General features: G+C 38.3%; 1 protein-coding gene across 1 annotated transcript in view; it reads left to right on the plus strand.

Moving 5' to 3' along the window:
* The window catches only part of SFXN3 (sideroflexin 3), a 600,282-nt gene that overhangs the window by 450,006 nt on the left and 126,190 nt on the right, over positions 1–24,086 (plus strand). Inside the window, exons 8-9 of the mRNA XM_044056492.1 lie at positions 14,041–14,090; positions 19,950–19,999. Coding sequence (XP_043912427.1) covers positions 14,041–14,090; positions 19,950–19,999 — 100 coding nt within the window. The remainder of the gene's footprint in view (positions 1–14,040; positions 14,091–19,949; positions 20,000–24,086) is intronic.

Raw genomic sequence — 24,086 nt, forward strand, 5'->3', positions numbered from 1 at the left:
ACCACTACACACAAGAAGAAATCACAGGCCAGATGCCATTACATTCCTTTTGCAGGACACACCCGCCCAGAGTGTTGTGTTCCTCACAAAAGCCAACAGGTGCTAATCAAAACATATTATGCTGTCATCTACCTTATGTGTTCGCTGGTATTTGCACTTTCTGTCAGTAGCAGAACTCACATGCGAGTGTGGGAGACTGAACACTGTATCGGGGACACTGCATAACATCCTGAGGGACATATTTATTTTCTTTCTATTAACCTTCCACATTGACTATCACAGGGCATAAGTATTCATTCACATTTATCGAGGTACATGCTTTTGACTTATACATGTTTTGTCATTTGTCATCACGTCTTTCTTCACACCTGCCCACCTGATATCACTAGTTCTGTACATTTATTTAGGACAGGGTTACCTTCATACCTCTCAACTGTACACATTTTGGGTAAATGTCCCGAACTTAGACTTATAATTTTGTTCCTTTTTTCATAATATTGTGCCTTTCTGGTAAATTAGTGGCAAGTCATTAAGGACTGTGAGGTTAGATAATAATGACAGACGTGCCATGTGTGCGTATTTTATAATTAATAACCCTCAAAACATTCATACTAATGAATTATCCATTATTCTGCCAACGTTCTAACTTTGTCAGAGGAATATTTAACATAGTCCCTATTTGTACTTATTTTAATATGCCTTTGTCCAGATGTCTTATTCTGAAAGATTGAGAGGTATGGTTACCATCTTATTCGTACGCATGTACGTCCATGATAATCGCTTACATGACACTGATATAAGTCCCTACGTCTTCCCCCAATGGTTTACACAATATCCAGTAGATGGGTTCTTCATTTTTGGAAGATATAGGTGTGTGCTATACCCACATAGGAATATTAATCACTCCCATGGGGCGGACCTAATAAATCTTTGCCAACCAACACCTAGGCCCATTATTGCATACCCATGATTCCCATACCTGACACCCCTCCACAGTAGTCATAAGACATATTTAATGTGAGTGATAATAAAGTATGAAGACACTTCTAAGCACTATCCACTCTCCGCGTATTGGGACATATGTCATACATTCTGTCAACCCATGTGTTATTACCCTTGCACAAGCTACTGTTGCATGTACAGCTATATTGTAGCTGCGGATGTGACTTTCTTTGCTTCGATCATTACAGGATGGTGCCTGTAATGGACCAATTTTTGGGGTCCTGCAAAGGACACCTATATCCATGTTTAAAGAGTAGAACTTGCAGATTTGGCACACTGGTATTTTCCGGGCAATGGTTTGGAAAGCAGCAGTGTATTTACCTTTCTTGCATGTCTGTATGTCTATCCATAATAGCTATGATGTAACCTATTTATGTACATGTGTTATATCTACAAGGACATATGTTTATATGTTTGTTATGTATATATCAATTAATGCATTGTGTGTGCATATATATATATATATATATATATATATATATATATATATATATCTGTACATTCTTTATTTCACATATTTATTTAGTTTAAGTCTGTGGATATATATCTATACACAAATATATATATATATATATATATATCCATATATAGATATATAAATAAACGTGTAGAAAACAGCATTCATTTGCTATGCTGTGAGCGGATTACACACGTGCAGGCACACTTGCATATCCTTATTGTGGGTTACATATGTTTACTAAGTCTTATGTGGGCTTTATTAATTGTGACGGTACCAGTAAAATATCTGTAATCTGGTTAACAGACATATGCGAAACACACATTCACCTTTACATATTTAAATGTCTTTACAGCACAGACGCATTCATTACACTTCATTCATTACACTTTATACTTATATGTGCTGTAGTCATAGTTGACCCGGGACTGCATTCACGTTGGCCGGATGCTGTAACCACTATACTATTGGTGTTCTGACTCATTTATATGCATACCCATAGTACATAGCTACATTAACATATGCCTCACTGCTTCACTTACAACACAGGCATCCATTCTCCTGCTGGAAAACACGCGGTACTACATATTACACATTCCCTATTCCCTACTGCTCTGGACCCAAGCTGCATATTTAATCACTCCAAGGATATGCAGAACTCCAAGGCTTATAGTCCTGGCACATACAAGTCTTTGATTGTCAGGGTGTTCATGTGGTGATCTGGGTTTAGGCTTGTCCGCCTGGAGAACGGAACTGCCCTGACCGAGTTCAAATGTCAGACAAAGCACATGGACAGAATTTGTCCATTTTATAGATTTTTACCTGTGTTTACAGACACAGGTGTTTCGGCACCTGTCAGCAGCTTTTTTATGTTGGCAATACATAACATGGATGGGGGTGGTTACAATACATAATCAACGGTGAGGGGTGTTCCCATTCACATTTGACTATTTCCTGTATGCATTCATACGAGGATTATTATTTTGGACATGAATGAGGTATGCAGTAGTACAGTAAATAAATGTGAAGGTTTGTTACTGTAAATATGTACGGACCTCTGTAATGCACTGTTGTTTTCTGGCAAATCAGTAGCTAATCATTAAAGACTGAAGTCAGAACATAATGACAGACAGTTGAGTTTCAGACTTCATACTCTTCAGGAAATTAAAGCCAATATACAAACTGTTATTCTATCAAATTTCTAAGTTTCTAAGAGCAATCTTTACTAAGTGTCCCTACTTTTGGGCCTTTGTCCCACTTTTATTCACAGCTTTGTCCAGATATCTTGCTCTCAGATGTTGACAGGTATGGTCGGTCACACCTACACACACATTAATTGTCCCTCACACAGTAGATCAGGGTTATCCTGTTTACGTCAGTGCCTTCATCACCCTTATACCATTTGCCACTATATGAATGTGTACAATATATTCTCCCGCTTATTCGTGTCGGGAAACGTGCGTCATGGGCAGGTGTTTGATCCTGGGTAGTAGGTTATGCATGACCACTTAGGGCTGGACAGTGTCGTGCACCTCTAATGCACATTCCAACTTCTGTCCAGATATCTACAGGACTGGACTTCGTGTCTTCCGTTCTAATGTTTACACAGGTTACATATCCCATGAGGGATATCCAAAAATTGGACCGATCCACAACAAGAGGAATACAGAACATCTTTTTGGAGTTACGAAAATGTGCTGAGGTCTTTACATGCAAGGGATACATAGTGTGCAATCCTGCAACCATCTAGGGTGACACTACCTACTACATATGCGTAGTGGTCACTATGTGTAGCTGTGGCTGCACCAAATCAGTAGGCGAAGTACGGCTGGATTTGGTGGACGTTCAGGTACGGGAGCGGGTTGTGTGATGTGGAGGGGATGCTGGGTAATCTAGTATGCATCCAGGTGTGTTGCATTTGTTATGGCCAGTTCCATCCAGGTGTGTTGCATTTGTTATGGCCAGTTCCATCAGGACCAATCTGTGTGGGTATGTGCTGGTGACATATCTATACATTTGTATCGCACATTTCAATATTCATATGTTTGTAGGATTGTGTTCTACAGTATGGCCTGTCTGCTTGTATTGCAGCTGTTTATACATGTGTTTGTGTTTCTTTCAGCTTCACCCGCTGCTCCCTCATACACCTCCGGTTCACCTATTCTGCATACGACACAGTATCGCCTTAGAGGATTGTACCATTACCCATCCACCCCACACACACAGATTCCTCACAACCCATACATCACTGCTTTGGTTGTTGGCCCATGACATGGCCAGAGTAACACATTGAATACCCTACATGTGTCAGGTACCTGTATGGTTGCGTGGACTACCCTGCCATGTTTGCTTTCCACATGCTATACCTCATCACATAGGTACACGCCCATACTTAACTTTCATTACATGGTTGGTATACCTGCGTACTACCCGTTCGACTGTAACACATCCTGACAAGTTCGGCTTGTACTGCTGACTTCTGGATTTTGGCAGCCTGTTGTACTCATTGGTTGGATGCCACCTTTTCCTATGTCCAGGATGGGATATATTTCGTACACATATCCGACTGTAGTGGACAACACCTCTCCACAGTCGACGGTAGGGTTGCCACCTTTTCAATTGGCCAACGTGGTACATTTTTGGTACAAACATCGCATTTTACAGGCCGGCACATACCCACAGTCAGTACACAGGATAGAACGTAAGATTCTTGCCTATATAAATGCTTATTCTTGTAGCATTTTAGTTGCTTATTCTGTTTCTTATAACATTTATGTAATTTAGATACAGAAAACCTGTTTAATGCAACTATTACAAAATGTATAGGGAATAATTTTGTCCTATAATCTCAGGACATTTGCCATTTTTACAAGTTTTTGTCAGGACACAACTGCCCAAAGAGGGACTGTCACTTGCAAAGTGGGACAGGTGATAATCCTAGTGGACGGTATGGATAATACTGTTCCTTTCGGCCTACATGTGTCCTTATTGTTGTAGCTGTTTATATGCTCCTTTTGTTTCGTTTACATGCTTATTCTATTTCCTATCACATTTGGTATGTGAAATACAGACATACCTTTTGAATGTGACTATTACATGCCTTGTGGGATATGTTTCGGACATACGGTCGTTAGATATCTACATTTCTTGTATATTTTGTTATGTTTTGTTTGCTCGCTAACATATGATGCGTTACACTTCCACTTGGTATGGCTATCTACACTGCGTTGGACTATGGCCACATGGTCTTCCATGTCATTTGTTCGTGGGATAGGGACCCGTTATTCCCTACCGTGCATTTGTGTTTCCTTCTTCACTTTGTGTTCGCAGGTACTTTCTTGCATGCTTTGCATATGTTTCAGTATCAACGGAAACTGACAGATGTGATTACTATCTTGCAACTTGTTATATGCAAGCATTTTAGGTTGCACATCGACAGCTGCCATTTCCACGCCTCTGTGCGGCACTTTGACATGCCCTATGCAATCGTGCTCCTTTCCTGTGCATGTGGCTGTGTCGGCAGCGCACCTTCATTAATATGCAATTGGCACTACTGCGCCATCTTCACGCCGCACTGTCGGCGCAAGCCTACCGCCGTACTTGCGCCGAGCTTCATGAATCCGGGAGGATGTCTTTAGCAATACTGAATTAGCTTATTTATAACTCATAAAGTAGCTTATTTATAAATGTAAACTACAGTCACCATGCTAATCCACTTTACCAACCTGCAAAAATCATACCTGAGTATTATTTACCATTATCCATATTCTAGTCTTTTAAAACACACTTTAACTTTCAAAACAGATACTTTAAAAATAAAATCTAAAATTTGAACTGTGATAAGCAAGTGTTCTAACTCCAACTAGCCCAATCTCTTGTTTTACCACCAACAAACCATATATTTAGGACAGTTAGAAAAAAGGACTAAGATTAACCAAATCATCATAAAACATGTTTTTCAAATCAGATTACTAGAAACATAAACCGTATCACAATATCTGAAAATTAGTCAGCCAGAATCCTCATTCATCAGTAATGCTCATTTAAATCAAAATCCCCAATGTATACAAACTACTTCCACAGGAGTCATAGGAAATACAAGGCAACTACATCTTGTGACTTTTTATGCTTTACCAGTACCCACGTATAGACCATACCTCCTTTTTCAAGGAAACCTAGGCCAGCCAAAATAGGCTGACTTTATGAATACCCACCCAATCTTCAGTTTCCCATTGGAAGGAAGTTAATGTATCATACTATTGATTTACAGTGGGAGTCTATTCCAGGAGTGGGGAAGGCATTGTGTAATGAATTTATTTCTCCACTGTGTTTTATTTTCTGGTGAAAATTAGGTCCCTGATCCTGGTAGTAGTGAGACTATTTGATTTGTGGTGGTTCATATCCATGACTAATTTGTCCCTAATGGGATAGAGGGTAGGGGCTAGATATCCCCACAGCAGTGTATATGATAATCCATAAAGGGCCAGTGTTTCTACTCTTTTATTGTAGCTTAGGATATGTAGTAGCAACTCCATGTATGTTTACTGTTTTTTGTCCCACAACTCCAAGATTTTACTGTGATCAACAGCCCTGGTGGTAGCATGTCTCCATGCAAAATATATATGTTTCTCAGTCGTTTTGCCATATTGTTTACCTTCATTTGCATCTGCCATTGCCTTCATTATAATAACAGTGCTCGTTTTCATATTATTATACTGCATACCTCTCAACCTGGAAACATCAAAAATCTGGACAAGGCCCATGAAAAATAGGTACAAATCTCTATGCTGATTAACATAAAATTTGCATGCATAATTATGTAATCCCACCCACTCCAATGGGATTGTGGGATACCAAATTTCAAATGCAAACTGAAGAACAGACAACCAAAATATGGCACCAGAGTCCCACTGCAGCCATTCCAATTTCCCATTACCTGGCTATTTCGCCCCATTTACCATAAACACTAATGCGTGCATACTGCTTTATTTCTACAATGATTATTTGGATTTTATTTTTACATTTTACAGCCCAATGCACAAACACCAATAGACATCTGCTAAACAAAGCAACACTGTCTCACAATGAAAATAGACTTGGCATTAAAACTTCTCTGCCCTTGAAACTCACATTCATTGAAACAGTATTGAAACCCACACACCACATCCAAAGAAAATGCATCTGGCTAGTAGTGGATAAAGATTACCTTTGGGCTGTTTTCAAATCATTGGCCCCTTGCACACAAAACATGAAACATGCATGTGTTATTTGATACACCTTCCTGACTTTATTAAATGATATTCCTTGTATAATATAACACACTTGTTAGACAGAGCACATTTTATATTTATTGTTTGAACATTTTTTCCAATAGGCTGTAGGCAATGAAACAAAATGCATGAACCAATGAAAGAAATGCCCAATTCAGAACATTTCCATCATAAAAGTTTACTTCCACACCCACACTATAAATAGAATGACAGTAGTGTAAGCCATAGGCATCTTGCACAGCTTCTTGCATTTTTTTTTAATTTCAGTTTTTTTTTAGGGGGGGGGGGGCAAAAGGCCAAAAACCAGGGACACATTTTTAACATTGCTTGTATAATTGTGGAAAGTTGCTAGAATAAAATGTTGTGTTACCACCATGCATTTCACTGGCAAGTCTTGAACCTAAAACCCTGTGCATTACAGTCAGAGCAACATACCACTATGCCAAATCAGCAGTTTCCTGAAAGACAGGAAGACTACTTAAATGGCTATCATTTAGTGAATTCAGTTCTCACCTTTCACCATAGCTCTCAAGCTCTTAGCACAAAAAAACCTGGACAAAGCCAATAATGGGGGAATACAAATTCTGTTCTCACGTCTCACCATAGCTCTCAACTCTTAGCACAAAAAACTTGGACAAAGCCAATAATGGGGGAATGTTGTTTGACTTTCAGCTTTTTCCCAGTAAGGGGTTGCCACAGTGGAACCCCGGTCCACTAAATGATTGGCAGTAGATTTTTACGAAATGCCGAGGTGCCAGCTCGACGCCCAACCTTCAACGAAGGCACACCCATTTACGCACGCGTGTCTTTCGAACGCTACCCAACCGCGGGGAGGACATGCAGACTCCACATAGAAGGCACTCCCAAGCCAAGCCGAGAATCGAACGGGAGAACCTCTTGCTGTGAGGTAACAATGCTACCGCCATACCACCGTGGAATACAGCCCCAAACTAGGGGCACATTTCAAATACTGATCTTATAAACTTAGAAAATTGATAGAATAAAATATTTTGTGTTACTGTTTATATTCGGAATAATATGAAGTCTGAAATTCAAATGCCTGTCATTATTTAATGAATTCAATCCTGCAGTGATTGGTCACAAAAGTCCTGAAAACCACAGATTTTATGAGGAACAGATCAAAAATGAGGCACAAATTTACAAGTGGTGGTGGCTAGGGACTTTAGGCTCTTTTTACCCTGTACTCAAGCTACAGGGTTTGAGCCTGAGTACCTCTAGCCACCAGATATATTAAAATGGGGGCATTCACACACACACACACACACACACACACACACACACACACACACACACACACACACACACACACGCTCATTTTGCATCAAACACATACCCCCACCCCCTTTTTGAACAGTACCTCACTTTTACAATTGCAATTTATTAATTCAGCACCTCCTAGCGCAAAACAATAAGAATCGTTGGATGCAGGAAATGGAAATCCGTACTTGGTCCAAATCTATTCATCTCCTCTAAACATGGCATTCAAATTAACAAGTGATTTAATTATTGACCTTGCATCTCACAATTAAAACAAATAGGGAGGCAAGGGGCTATTGCCTGGTCTGTCTACCACCCTACACTATGCATTCCATCAACAAGCAAGGCAATTTAAATAAATTAAATAAATACATAAAGTTGGATGGACTGTGTGCTGCAGTGGTCCTTTTGTGGATCAGTTCAACACCAGTCAGATAAACAAATAATGTGAACCACAGCATAGCTCTGGAAAATAAGTCGTGATACTGATATTTGTAAGTACATAAAACATAGCACAGGAAATTAAAATTGCCATCTTCTTTCACGAGTGCATCAGTACTCAATAAATAAACTACACAAAACATTGTGTTTGGTTCTTTCTTTCTTGAAGTGTTGACAAATAAATATTATTCTGACTACAGTTATCAAGTTTGTCATTTTGTAGCACACTGACTAGATTCGAGCACAGGTATGAGGAGGAGGACTTGACCAAATGTCCAGTATTCTAATGAAAAAAGCATGTTTCTATTTCCTAACCTTTAAAGTTTCTGCAAACACTGTGGAAAACGGAAGCTACCTAAAATGGTACTACATAATATGATGCAGCATTAACGGCTAATAATCTACAAAAGTGAGAGTGATTTCTGGGGATAAAGTAAAAACAAACCCTCTGCAATCACTTATTGACACACTGGCCATCGTCCAACACTCACTCATTCTCCATTATGTAGTTTATCTTATTCAGAGTGTCAAACACACACACACACACACACACACACACACACACACACACACACACACACACACACACTCTCCAAACAGAAATAAAATAAACAAGCCTTTCCATTTCAGAAATTCAGCCCCAAATACACTCGCAAAGCATCATTTGAGAAATACAATAAAACATTTACTTCCAGTCCGTGTACAGCCAGTGAATATAATCTTTTCACTTGCATTGCCCAGCCAGCTATAAAATAGCCCCAAATACTCTTGCAAAGCTTTTCAGAAATACAGCCCCAAATAAAGAGCCTTCTAAATTCCATTTACCGTTCCTGCTTGCAAAGACAGAAATAAAGCATTTGAATAGCCAGGTGAGCCTCAGCCGGAAATGTGAGCCCCTTGAGCTCAATTCCGACAGGCTGGTAGCCCTAATGGAGCTGACATCATCATACACATGATGATGTCAGCTCACGAAGTGCGAAAAATAAAAAAAACAAAAAAAAAATCAGAAATGAAGGGGTGCCACTCGGGAATCGTGGCACCCCATTATTTGGATCCTAAAACTCGGTAAAAAACGAGTAATTCAGTATGGTTGGGAGGTATGTTATACTGCCATTTGCATATTATACAGGCTACAGTATGTTTTTGGCTTTCTGCAATTTTACTCAGTTTGTCTTTGAATTATCTCCATCCAACTCATGGTCACTCATCTCACAAAATCTGCTACTGTACCCCAAAAACTTTCTGAATCTCAGAGTTTGTCTAGCCTCACTTTCTGTACCTCACACAAACAGTACCTCCTGACTACCTGCACCTACTTCAATATATTTATTCTAGCTGTAACTCCATCTGCATATTAAATCTCTCCCCACCTCAGCTTCCAGATTAGTACATTTATCCTCTTATTCTGCTCCACTGCAAACCAGGAAGTAGATATGTACCTTGCTAAAACTTTTTACCATGTTATACTTTAATATTTATTTTCTTTGTTACAACTCTTACTTTTGACATTTCCTTTAATTAACCATTTCATGCACTTAAGTTTCCTCCACACCTTATAAATCTTGATTCTGTCTGTATTCTTCCCACTTGATGTGTTTCTTACCTTACTGTCATTATTACCTGTGTTTGCTAGTAATAAGTACAGTGATTGTCGATTGTTAGAATGTTTTGCCATGGAACACAGCTCTTAAAATGTGTTTTTTTTCAGGATTCTGTGCATAACAAGTAGCAAAGTATTTTTAAATAGGTGCAGTATGCCACTTACACTCTGAAATCAAGAAAAAAAATATGTTGTTAATAATGAGATTCTTTCACATGATATCAACCTCATTGTTGTTAGTGAGGTGACATCTGCTGTGACACAGATGACAGCAAACACAAAACTGCATTAGAAAACTTTGCACAGCTTTGAAACCTGAAACATTTCATGCTAACAAGCAGACAGCTGCAGAATGCATAACCACTGCAGGTTAACGTGTAACAGCTTCAAAAGTTGCTGATCATTTAGAGGTGCATTTCACTTTAAACCTTCATTTTATAGCAGCATGAAGTGTGCTACAGCTTCTAACTCTGTTAGACACTTTCTTCTTCTACCCTTTTTAAGGTGATAATGTACTGAGATAGCTAAAACTCCCATAAGTTACAAAGATTTTTGAATGGGTCTACATTTATAACTCTATTATGCATGTTCTTGAAATGCATTCCAAGAAATTCATCACTTGAGCTTAGCTGCTGAGGTGAATTTCTTGTACTTCATTTTTCAAACACATAACTAACTGGTTATGATCAAAAACTGAATCATAATCATCTGTATTATAGCCTTGGGCTAAGTTATATAAAAGATCTATTTGAAGGGTGGCTTTCCCAGTGCAAATAAATAGTTGTAAACAATGATATAAACAATGTCAAATTACTCTAATACACTAGTGTATATAAGGCGTGTGTGATAAACAAAAATGTTATTTAATAATGTTTTATATTTTATTTTTGGGGACTAGTTTATATTTTTCACTAAGTGGAAAGGCAGAATGCACATTTGTGACAGTGAAGATATTCTGAATATGAATATTAACTTATTTGTGGTGCAGTCAGTATTTGGCAGGGACTTGTTTTACCAATGAGTAGAATGGATTTTATATAGAGGAGGTCAGTAATATGAATGGACAATTTTCTTTGCTCTTTTTAGAAGTGGCTGTGTCGCAAGAATTCTGAAGTATCTGTATCTTCAAGAAAGAAAAAAGGTTTACTCTGTCCTATCCTTCACTGTACTGCATTCTAAGATGTATATGGTGTCCTTGTTAAATGATAATTATGGATTCTAAGCTGATATCCACAGTATGGACTGAAGTGCAATGTACATTTGAATGTTTTATCTTAAATTGAAAAGGAGATTATACAGTGGTGCTGTAGAAATGAAAGGAATTTGCCCTGCTTTCTTTAAAATGATTACTGATTCCATGCTGATACTCAAAGCTTTGCACTGAAGGGCAAACTTCATCTGAATGTATTATCTTAACTGCAGAATGAAAGTAATCAGTGGTACAGTAGAACTAATAGGAATATGCCTTATGGTGTGGTGAGGCACTTACATCAGTGAAGGGTGCCTAGTCATTACTGATCCAGAGTAGGTTTCCAGATAATTAATTTCCTAATTAACTGGAACCGGGCTTGTGACTAACTTGATCTTCATGAGACTGCCCACACTGTTGATTTCCAGTTTGAGTATGGGCAGTTTACAAGCTGCCAGCCTCTTCAAGTGAGCTCCTTCTTTGGCATTATGGGTGTTGAATGGTGGACTTGAAATTGTATGGATAGGGAAGGGGCCTTTTTATTTATATAGCAAACATATGGTTGATATGGTCATACTTATACAGAATGTCTTTACCATATGACAAAATGTTTTAGGAATGTAAGCACTACTTACTTTATTTAGAACTGAGCTGAATAAAAAGGCAATAAATGCAGAGTAACTGTATGCACCACTTGCTCGATGTGCAACAGTCACCATATGTAGGTAACCGTACACAGATTTGTACACTGGTACAATAACTTTTCACAGATTAACAGAAAACCATGTTTTGATATCTCCGTCCATTCCATATGCATGCTTTAATATTCTGGCTGCCTAGACTGAAGTAAACTTCTGTTTGTGCATTTGAAAGTCATCTCAGAAAGTCAGCCCAGTTTTCTATAGTACAGATGGAGATGGTGCAGGCTGTGAACTTGTATTGAACTTTTATTGGGTTTTAGTCCATCAATCTCTGACTCTGAAGCCATTGGACCTACTGGGAATATCCCAGTCAACAAAGGATGGATAGGTATGAATGAATGAATGATTTATCAGATTAGTACTCCCAATTCCCTACAGACAAGATTTACTTTTGCCTAATGCATCATACTTGTTTAATTAAAATAAATATGGGCACTCCCAGTGTTGTTTGCATTTCTGTGACACAACATCAGACTTGAACAAAGTTTTCCTTTATTAATTTTTTGAAGTGATGATGTCATTATTGCTGGAGTAAAATGCTCAATAAGCACTACAGAGAAAATACGAAGATAAAGGAAAAACATGAGTCAGACATGCTGTAGAAATAATATTGCATTTAATAACCTGTTTTAAAATATTCACATATCACTTTTTCTGAGTAAATAAATGAGACAATTTTGGATTTTACCCACAAAAGGCAGCAAAGAGAAACGTTCTGTACTGCAATTCTCTATACTACCCCCAGTGTAGCATGCTCTGAAAAAAAGATTTATTTTTAAGAATCAGTAGGAAATTAGGCCCTGCTAATGCCATACCAGAGTGTAACTGAAATGAGGGGAAGGAGGCAGCTGCCCCCATACAAGCTGCTAGGGGGCATGATCACCATGAGCTGGTATAGGAGGCCACTATCAGCATTGCATTTTTAAAGGTGTGAGGATAATACAGCTTTACAGATGAATGCTGATGCTAATTATGTGGTCACAGCTAAAGTGCTGAAGTGCACTTTTGTTGAATGCAATATTCTACAGTTTCAGACTCTAGAAGTTTTTTTTTTTTTTGGCTTACTTTTCAACTTTGAGTTGAGGTGGTGGAACTGCATAGGATGCCAAATATCTGCTGACCCAGGTATGGTTATGTGTCACTTTGTAACTTATTTTAGTTGTTAGAAAATTGGAAATGTGACTGCCTGTGTGACAGTGTATTCACAGTTTTATGTCGTCGAAAGTAGCATAGCCGTACTCAAGCATTTTACAGACAGAAGGGAATCTGGTTACAGGTTTGCCATTATCCAATTCACATTTCACAAAGATGTGTCAACAAGAATAAAAGAAAGAGCACTGTTAACATATTACTTTTTCGATTTTGACTGCGTTACTGAAGCCTTTTTAGAAATCTTCTTCATACCACTTTATATAAAGGTGAGTTTTAGTAAGATGAAGTAATAGTGCTCTAACAAGTATTTTACTCAGCTAGATCATTTATTGTATCTTCTCAGTCATAAAATCTAGTGAAGCTGAAGGCAAACCGAAATTGACTTTAATACCTTCTTCTAAGTTCTTATACATATCTCAATTCTGGAAGTAGGGTACTTATGATGATCACAGTGCTTTGCATGCAACCATAACCTGTCCTTTAGGGACTGGGTACTCAGTGATGAATTTTAGATTGAAAATACTATATGTCTAAATGAAGATATATGAGTAGGTTGATACAAGAAGAGCAGATGGTCAACAAGCCATCATGAATGACACATCTGCCCCATTTATAATTATACTTCACCCCCAAATGCTAATGCCCCATAGTGACTGCAGATAGCTGCTGCCATGAAATCATCCTCATTAGCATAGTTACCAATGAGAAACAAGGAAAATGTAATTTCAAAGAATGAAAAAAAAGCATTCCACTTTCCTCTTCTAAAGGATGTGATGTTTTTATTATTTTAGCAGATGCAGACCTGTACTTAATTGTCTAACCCTTATTATTTATTTTAATTACTGCAGGCTCCAGCTCAAAATGGAGTGCAAGTTTTTGACATGTCTATCAAGTGTATGTATCTGGCAGAATACTGTCAAAGCAGATTTAAATTATTTTTTTTTAAACAGCTATCCCACCAGTGATCATGGATGCACTAGAGAAAAAGGCTTTCATGAAGGTAAGTGTGTTCTATTATTCCATTTTAGTTTATAATAATTTCCACAAGCTGAAAATATCTGCAATATGCAATGACAATAAACTATAAAATACAAAACAGAACAAGAAGTGTCTAATTACTAGAATGGCTTAGTCTTCCCAAAAATCTCCTGAAAAGACACATCTGAACAGCAGGGTAGAAGAGAGAACAGTACATAGGGGGATATTAGAGCAAATGCTACTTAAAATGCTGAGGCTACCCCAGAAAAGCTTCATTAAATCCCATCCCATGTAGAACAGAATTTGACTCAGAGTACATTCTTATATATAGTCTAATATCTAACAATATTCAGAACTTCAGAATTAGAAGACCATCCATCCATCCAGCCACAATCCTTTTCTCTCATTTTTGCACATGGGGTTGGAGTGCCATGTCAGCAGTGGCAATCAACTAGAGCTAATTTTCACACCCTCAAATAAATTCTAAAGGTGGTTAGAAGTTCAGAGTGTGATCTCTGAGTAGGCGACAGAGTTGCACTTGAAAAGCCTGGTAGTAAAACTGGTGAAAGAAAAATGAAGGAACCATTCGTAAAGCAAAATCATATGACTGAGAAATATGACCAGTCTTAAGTCATGCAAAAGTCTGAGTGACAAAAAAGGTTAAAGGGTGAGTTTAGACAAGAAGAAACACATGTATGGTGAAGATATTAAATATGTGTTAAAATACTTGTGTGGTTAAAAAGACCTTATGCAACTATAAATAAAATGGTCTGTAGCAAATTAGGGTATGACTTAAGAATTTGACACATCTCTGAAAAAGAAGTCAAAGTCCACTCGCTAGAAGCTCTCTTCTCCCTAGAGAACGCTGATGTCTGTGTGGTCAGTGAGACATGGTTTAAAGCCGCAGAGCGCATACTGACATTGCAAGGTTTTAATGCCTTCCACACATTTAGACCAGCTACTACACAGACAGGGACTAAAGGCAGAGGTGTCTCCACTTACATAAAAATAAGTAAACCTCAAGGCTGGTCAAGCAGCACAATGCACTTGAGATACTCCATAGGCAAAATCCAATACCACTTCCTTGCAAGCTATATGTCCCCCTCTATGACCCAGGAAACCCATACCATGTATTTAAACTTACTGGAAATACTCACCATCCAACCCAATACCATATTCATGGGCGACTTTAATTACCCCACTATTAACTGGGAATGCTATACGATACCAATCGTACATGCACTGAGATTTCTGGATTTTGTAACCAAAACTACATGGACCAGATTGTCAGTACACCAAACAGGGGTACAATCATAATGGTTCTGGTTCTTACTAATATGGGAGAGTGCTGTACACCCCCTAGTGTAATGTTTTCCCTGGTGAGGTCAAACCACAAAATAGTCTCCTTTGGAGTAAAAGTAAAACCTGGACCCCTAGCTAACCCTTAAGTATTCAGAAAATACTCCAAGGCAAACTTGCTGCTATTAAGTGATAAACTGGCAAAATTTTAAGCCCACATAAACCCTGAAAACATAGCTGCCTATGCAGAACTGTTCAAATAAACCCTATACAAGCATGTTAATAGCTGCATAGAGGCAGCTATACCCACTAGGAAGAAGTACAGAACTAACTCAAAAAACAAGCCACCCTGGTGGAATCACAAAATAAATAGGCTGTATAACAGAAGGAAGAAAATCATGGCTAAAATTAGGAGGTGCAGCACCCAGCAGGATAAAGTACTCTCTTCAAACTAAACAAACAACTCAGAGGGCAAATAATGTCTACCAAAACCAAATTTGAGGTAAATTTGGCCTCCCAAGCCAAGCACAACCACAAGACATTCTTTAGCTGTGTCTGCAATCTCAAAGGCATTACTCAGTTGTGTGCAGAGCTTATTGTAAATTAAGTCACCTATACAGAGCTAGAAGATATAGCACACCTACTGGCTGACAAATTCAGCTCCAAATTTACTCCTCTCTCCCCCCCTCAACTGTCACTCAGGAAATACCATCAAACTCCCCCTGCTATAACTAGGGAGCAGATCCTTACTTTTCTCTCTAAGCCCAAGAACACTGCATCAGTGAGCCCAGACAATATCCCACGGTGCCTTCTAAATAGCATGAAACATGACCTATCAGGCCCTCTGGAATTACTATTTAACTGTAGCCACCAACAGGTGTCATGCCTCATGAATGGATAACAGCAACAGTCATCCCTCTGCACAAAGGTGAGGGCCATCTACAGACCCTGGAAACTACAGACCCATAAGTCTCACTAGTCTTATATGCAAAGCCATGGAAAGAATTAGCATGCAAATGATCAATAATGATATAGTAAACCTCCAGAAACTGGACCCAATACTGACGGTTTCATCAAGAGTAGATCATACATACTCAACCTGGTGGACTTCTTTGAGAAGGTCACCAAAGCAATGGATGAGGGCAAAAGGGTTCACACATCCTGCCTTGACCTGGCCAAGGCAATTGACACATCAAACTACTTGGGCATTGTTGACAAACTGAAGAGGTTAGGTACAAACCTGTACTTCACCCAGTGGATAGCCAATTGGCTCACACACAGGACCCAGGAAGTTAAAACTGGGAGTCCATCTCTAGAAAGAGGCCAGTCATAAGTGGAGTCCCTCAGGGATCGGTCCTTGGAACACTCCTTTTTGGCATTTTCTTCTCTGAAGTCAAGGCCAGTGTCAATGGTCACTGGCTGACTAAATTTGCAGATGATTGCAAATTAGGAGCTGTCATTGAATCCCACACTGACACAAATGTTCTTCAGGAAGGACTGACAGAGTCAAACAACTGGTTTCAGAGCCATGGACTATCATTAAATGCCAGGAAATGCATAACAGTATCCTTCACGAAGTCATCCACCCCTGGTAACTATCATATTGACAAAACACCCCTTAGAGATGACCCAGTAGTCAGGGTTTTAGGGACGCATATATATAGTAATCTAGCCTTTGACTCTCACATGTCTACAGTAGTGAGGAAATCATTCTATGCTGTTTATGAGACAGAATACAGTGACAGGGATTTCAGCTTTTCCACATAAGACTTGTGATAAAGACCAACTGGAAAAATTTCAGATACCATAGCAGTTGGAAAACCAGAGTTACTGACCAAGTAGGAGACCAGGGCTAACTGAAAAAGTATTTTGGTGTTCTTTTGTATTTTTGGCCAGGCAATTAGGAATTAAGTTTAGGTTATGTTTCCCATTTACTCTGATTTTAGTGGGTAATTTGGTTCTGTGTCAAAAAATATGAGTTTCAGAAGTTATGACAGTAAAGCCATAGCTAATTAGATGGGTGACAAACTAGCTAAGACATAAATGAGAAATTAAGGTAATCATGTTGTGGGAGATTAGAGAGTCTCATTCCTTAGTAATGACAACAGATGGCAATATATTAGAACAGAAAGGTTGGTGACTCTATTATGATATTTCTGACCACTAATACTGACATATTACAGAGCATATATCTAATTAGTTCAGCTGGGTAGTTGACAGAGACATGGAGAATGCAGTGGCTGCCCATGGAAAAAAAAATCAAAAATTATAATCAGCAAGGGAAACTATATGTAACTGTATTCTTTGAAAGAATTGGTAAATAAATTTAAGGATTTAAATAGTATTATATAATTGTTGGCTGGCATTATTACAACAGTGACACATGATTTGTGTTTATGTGTGCAACAAGATGGAAGATAAAAAAGAATAAAGATAAAAAAGCTAAATCACTGTTGGCCCAAAGTATCACCTATATCTATTTGAAGGGCAAACGTATATCTAACTAACAGCAAAGTGGAAAAAAGAGCATCTCGTCCATCTTGAAAGAGTGTGACCTTACAAAGTTATGCCTTAGACAGACCTACCTTCGCATACCATAATGCAGAGGGCAGCTATATTTCAGTATCTCCTGCATTCTGTGTAAAATTCATAAATTATCAGTCCTAGACACTCCATGTCTCAGCATTCCCAACAGTTAAAAAGAAGTTTAAAATAGAACAGAATAAGATTCAATTATCCATGACTGACAACTATGTTCTTTTTTATTGCAAAGGATATCGTATAGCTAGAATAACCTGCGACTAAGACAGATACTTCTTCATTGACTTTTATGTATCTTATTTTGGTCCCCTTGGGACATAATTTTCACTGGACAAGCCAGTGCCCCATGTTCCCACTGGGTCTACCAAATTGTTTCCTACTCCCCTGTACTTACTCTTGAATCACTGGGGCTCGTCATGGATCCTAAGGAAGTCCCAGGGGCTCAGTCTGTTTTTTTTCCTTTTTAGATGATATTCCCATTTCCCTGCCCCACCTCCTATGCTTGCTGATTCATCCAAGGGTAACTCCTCTGTTTTGGAGCATGCCATCCCCTAAGGGAGTGTCAACAAACACCCTCTTACTTGGAATGTGTATGCCATCTCTCTCCCTGCCACTCCATCAGCCATCTTAGCCAGTAATTAAATCCGGGTCAACTTGGCCACATATAGGGCTTTATCAAGATATACCATGGGAGCAGGTTAACTTTAACTTATTTTTATCTATTATTTTATTTTTTTTTAATTCAGTCATATCCTTTGTGAGCTTGTTTCATTTCCTAGTAAAATGTCCCATTTATTTCGGTTTTTATATGGAAACTGAATTGGTTTTACTTGTGTAATAGGCTATTAAATCCATTTGAGTGTCACCTTGCCTTGTACTACAAAGACAAAACACGCATTTGTATGATGGGTGACTCAGCTTTCTGTCAAGCCCAGAGTACGACAGCCATGTAGCTCTCTGTTTGGGTAGTGGTGGTTGGGGAGTGGGGCAAGGTTAAGTTCCATACATGATTACCCTCACATGGTGATCATGGATTAGAAAGCCTGCAAATGTAAACAAAGGCATTCACAGAATCTGTATTAATGTCACTACAAGTTCAAGGATAACCATGGAATTATAGCTTTTCTGGTTGGCACTCAGTGGATGACCATTATAAAATCTCAGCATCACTAAACCTCAAGATAGCCCCTGTCACACAATGGACACCACTAATTCCTTCCTTCATTTACTTCCTTCTTTTCTCTCTTTTTACTACGGACAAGAGAGGAAGCGACACTTTGAATGCATTGGTTTGGGGATAAATGGGAGGAAGGGGGAAAGAAAGGCGAGAAAAAGTGGAAAGTAGAGAGCTCAGTGTTCACAAAATATACAAGTGATTTTACAATAAGAGAATTAAATCAGGGAAGAAATGCACATGTGAAGCTATTTTAAAAACATTGTCAGTGACTACATCAATGAAACACAGTATTTACAATACTTAGGAAACCATCTGTACTTCCTCTAGATTCCTTACTCTTCTTTCTAATTTACCACTTGTTCCTGCACCTTCATTCATTTCTATTATTTATTCTTAATTTTTGCATTATTTAAAATACTGTCCATCTAGGCCATCACTTCAGCAGCCTATTAACTCTCCACAGGTTTCTTTCATTATACAATACCCTATCTCTGCTTCCAGCAGAGAACTTATATCTCATATTTTATAGCTAGTCACATTTCATCATCGACTGTGTTGTTAATTGAGATTACTGCTCAGTATCCTATTGTAAAATTCACATATACTGCTTTGTCTGACTGAACTTTTCTGTATACTGTTTAGTTTTCATTGTTTGAACTCTAGGCTTAGTTTCTGCCAGGACAGGGTCTTTGGACTAGTGCAATTACTTGGTTAACAAATCTAAATCTAAAACTAAAACTAAAATAAATAAAACTCCAGCAGTTATGTGAGACGAGACAGAGAAGTTGTAATTAAATGCCAAGTTTATATGAGTTACTTTACAAAAATGCTTTTCTCTAATCTTGTTTTTTTTTTCATTTACAGAGGATGCCATTGTTAAATGCTCCAATTCAGGTGGGGCTAGTTGGATTATGGTAAGTAAAAATGCCTTTTTGTCAATATTTAAGCAGGAAATAAACAGAATACCAAGATCTGTTCAGATTGCTGTGGCTGTGTATGTAATAATGCAGCAGACTTCACTGCTAAAGGACTGTAGAACTAGGTAACAAATGTCCTTGAATAGCACAGGTAATCTAAGGTTTATGTGATTCTTGAGGAGCAGTCACTGAATTAGGGACAGTTTTATTTATAGGAATCCAATATACTTGTGCATTCAAGTCCGTCAGAAAGTGACAGCAAATGACAACAAAAGTATTTACGTATATGAGCCACAGATGCATTCTACTGCTGTATGAGAGATATGTAGCACACATGGATAGCATTACAGAGACTTTACAGAGAGGAACAGGATAGATGAAGGTAATAAAAGGTATGACATTCAGATGTTGCTTGAGACAAAGGTATAAAGTGGAGTGGTACACAGATACATTGGATTTATTTACGATGGATCCACTGTGACAGAAAGTAGGTAATTCCCTATTTTACTCATAGACAATGGTACTATTTGCTCAAGAAGGAGTGACCTTATTGGCCAAATTAGAGTACCCCCCACGACAGGTAAAACTGCATTACTAAAGAGATATCTGAAGAGCACCAACTATATTTAAATAAGATTCAGTCTCAGAGAAAAATAAATAAATGAAAAGTAGAAAACTTAAACGGTATCATCTCAGACTTATCATGTGGTAGCTGGCATAATTAAATATATTTTATACCTTTATAAAATGGGCATTATTAAATATTATTGACTACCTATGTAGAAAATATGTTCCATGCACTGACAAACCTATGTCCTTATCAAGCAATGATTACATCATAAACACATGATCAGACAGATTCAGAACAGCTTCTTCTTCACAATTATTGGTTCTGCCTTTACTCTGAGTGAACAACTTGAAATTGGCAATAAACTTGAATCAAGTAATAAATAAAGCAACATTATTAAATACTGTTCCTGTGACTTCCATACTTTCCTTATACACAAAAGTACCTCATTAAAAGTAGATAGTTGTTGTAGATCTCATTTTGATTGATGGCAGTGGAAAGTTTCCCCAAATGTAGCCTTTTTTTAGAACAGAACAGGTCCTGTGTTTCCCTGACAGATATATAACTGAGCTGAAGGCTAGTAATGAAAACCTTTGCAATTTAGTGGGCACAGAATCTTTTTTTCCCAGTCCACGTATGACCATTAAGTTTTACTTCAGTTGCACCATTGACTATTTGTTCTCTGCCCACTGTTCCATTCAGGATAAGAATCAAGCACCGTGGGTGATGTCATCACACCTATCGAGAGTGAGGGGTTTCTATGTTTGCCCTTACATTGCTCCTTGTGCATTCCCAGGGAGTGCTTTGGAGTTTGCCATACAGTGGGCATTTCCAGGGCATATCATTATCTTCAACAAGTGATGTAAGCCCATAGGTGGCCACCTCCCTGAAGTAAATGGAATACGTTTTCCAGCATCCATCATTGATATGGAGCAAACAACTCATCCCTTGCTGTCTGGATTGAAGTCTGGACTCTGTGTCACAGAGATAAAAAGGTATATATGTAATGTTTTCCACATGCTTCCAGTGCTACAGGATACATTTTTGTAAAAAAGTCCTTCTGTATTTCATAGCTTAAAAACAAAGGGATTTTGTCTACATCTAGGTATATAATTTTCCCCCTTTATGTAGCCCTCATTAGACCAATCATTGAATATAATGCTGTCTTTGACATGTATCTGTCCAGATACATGTAAGAACTGGAGCCCCCACAGAGATATGTGGCTACAAGGCCTAAACATGTCCTACATGGAACAACTGAAAGTCATTATCCTACTCAGTATCCTAAAGACTAAGAGGTGACCTGTGTCTGGCATACTAGGCATACTCCGACTGTTACTTATGCATTTACTGCACATCAGCAAATCAAATGGCATAAGAAATGTTCAGTCTAGGGATCTAAACCTCTTCCTCAACATCTACAAAATGGTTTATGGGACAAGCATATCTTACAGAGGATGCTGCTGCTCTGGAAAAGACTCCCCATCCACATAAAACAAAGTTCATCCCTGTCCATATTCACATGCAAATTAAATATATAGTTGGGAAACAGAAAATTTACCCCAGGACTATCCCCTATATTACTCATTGACAGAGGCAGCTGTTAAATGCTTTACCACATGCATGGGTCCCCTCACATTATTTATGATATAATTCCATGTATTCTCATTATGGGTAATATGCAATTATAGACCACGGGGTGGGTAAGGCCAATCTCTAACTAATTGAGGTAAGTTAATTTGAGTACAAAAAGAGAAATTGGCTAGGATTAAAAGTGCCGACAAGGGTAACTAGCCTAATACTTATCTATGAACCTATAAGACAATCAACTAAAAATGCAGTAATTTTTTTTATAAGACGAGAAAAAATGTGTGGAAGTGGAGTTATTCAGCTGAAGAAGACTGGAAATACCTAGATACATTTGGTTACAAAAGTATGCATGTTTTAATCCTGTGAGGCTTGTGACAAATAAACTGTGTTACACTATAAAGGCAACTTTAAAATTCAAACATTTGAGCACAACTTCCAATAAGAAGTAGTTATTCTAATAATAAAAAATGAAAAGTAACCTTAATAAGATAAAGGTTATTTCAATGGAAGCAATATGATTTTGCACTCCTAACATTGTACTATTTTTATCTGAAACTTTAGCACTGAATTATTGCTATCTGATAAAACTAAGTGTTGGGATTTCTTACCCACAAGGCACAACTGTCTTTTTTCAGGTGCATCCCAGATGTGCTTTCTGGTTAGGCAACTTCCTCAGAGTAATAAAGTATAAAATTTAAATTGATTACTTGAAATGTAGGAATATAAGGCAAAGCTTGACTTGATAACAGTTCATAGTTTTATGCTGTTTGTTGGTCTTCCACTTATTCTATAAATCTGGCAATCATCTTCATATAACTTTATTTTTAAATGTTTATAAAATACATACTGTATTCATCTTGCCATTAATGAAATCCCACCTTATGAAGTGTTGCACTGTCAGTGCATTTACAACAATAAAGTTCTTGGGCCTCTCTTCTTTGGTGTTTACTTATCAGAGGTCAAAGCCAATGTTAAGGGTTTCTGGGTGACCATGTTTGTAGAAGATTACAAACCTGGTGCCATCATAAACTCCCCAGGTGATACCAAGGTCCTGCAAGAGTTGTTGTGTCTTTCGGCTTTTCCCGGTTAGGGGTCGCCACAGCGGAAGTCAGGTCCGCTAATGATTGGCAGTAGATTTTTACATGCCGAGTTGCCAACCCTGATGCACAACCTTCAACGAAGGTACGCCCATTCACGCATGTCTCCACAGAGAAGACGCTTTAGCTGAGAATCGAACAGGACAACGTCTTACTGTGAGGCAACAACGCTACTGCAGCACCACCACCAAGATCCTGCAAGAGTGCTTATCCCAAATAAATGGCAGATGTAAAAGCCATGAACAAAAACTAAATTTAAAAAAGTGTGTAATCATATAGTTCATAACTATCACATTGACAACACATCCAGGAAAACCAGTCTCACAGTTAGAGAACTGGGAATCTGTGTCAACAACGAACTGTCCCATGATCACCACATATCCACTGTTGTAAGGATGTCATTTTTCATTGCACAGCTTATATGTAAAGGTGTCGTGTCCAGATCCAGGGATGTAATCATTCCAATGTACTCGGCACTCAATAGGCTGATCATTGAGTATCATGCCCTTTGGTGTGTGCCTGTCCAAACACTTGTCACAACTGCAATGACCATGACAATTTCTTAGAAAACAGTCAAAGGCTTAAATCATAAAAAACTATGCAAACCATCTAGTCCCTCTTCTCAGCATCATATGGGCTATTATGATTTAACTCTGCTCATATACAGAGTTACAACAGACCCTATCCTGGCATACCTATTAAATATCCACAAATCCACTGATATCATAAACGCCTATTCAAGCAATCTCAATCTCTTTTGCAAAATAAACAATGTGGTGGAATAGATTTTTATCTCAGAGAATACCGCTCCAATGGAACCTTCCACTCT

Source organism: Protopterus annectens, chromosome 14.part0 (assembly GCF_019279795.1).
Source record: "Protopterus annectens isolate FY-2018-M chromosome 14.part0, PAN1.0, whole genome shotgun sequence".
Lineage (NCBI taxonomy): Eukaryota > Metazoa > Chordata > Ceratodontiformes > Protopteridae > Protopterus > Protopterus annectens.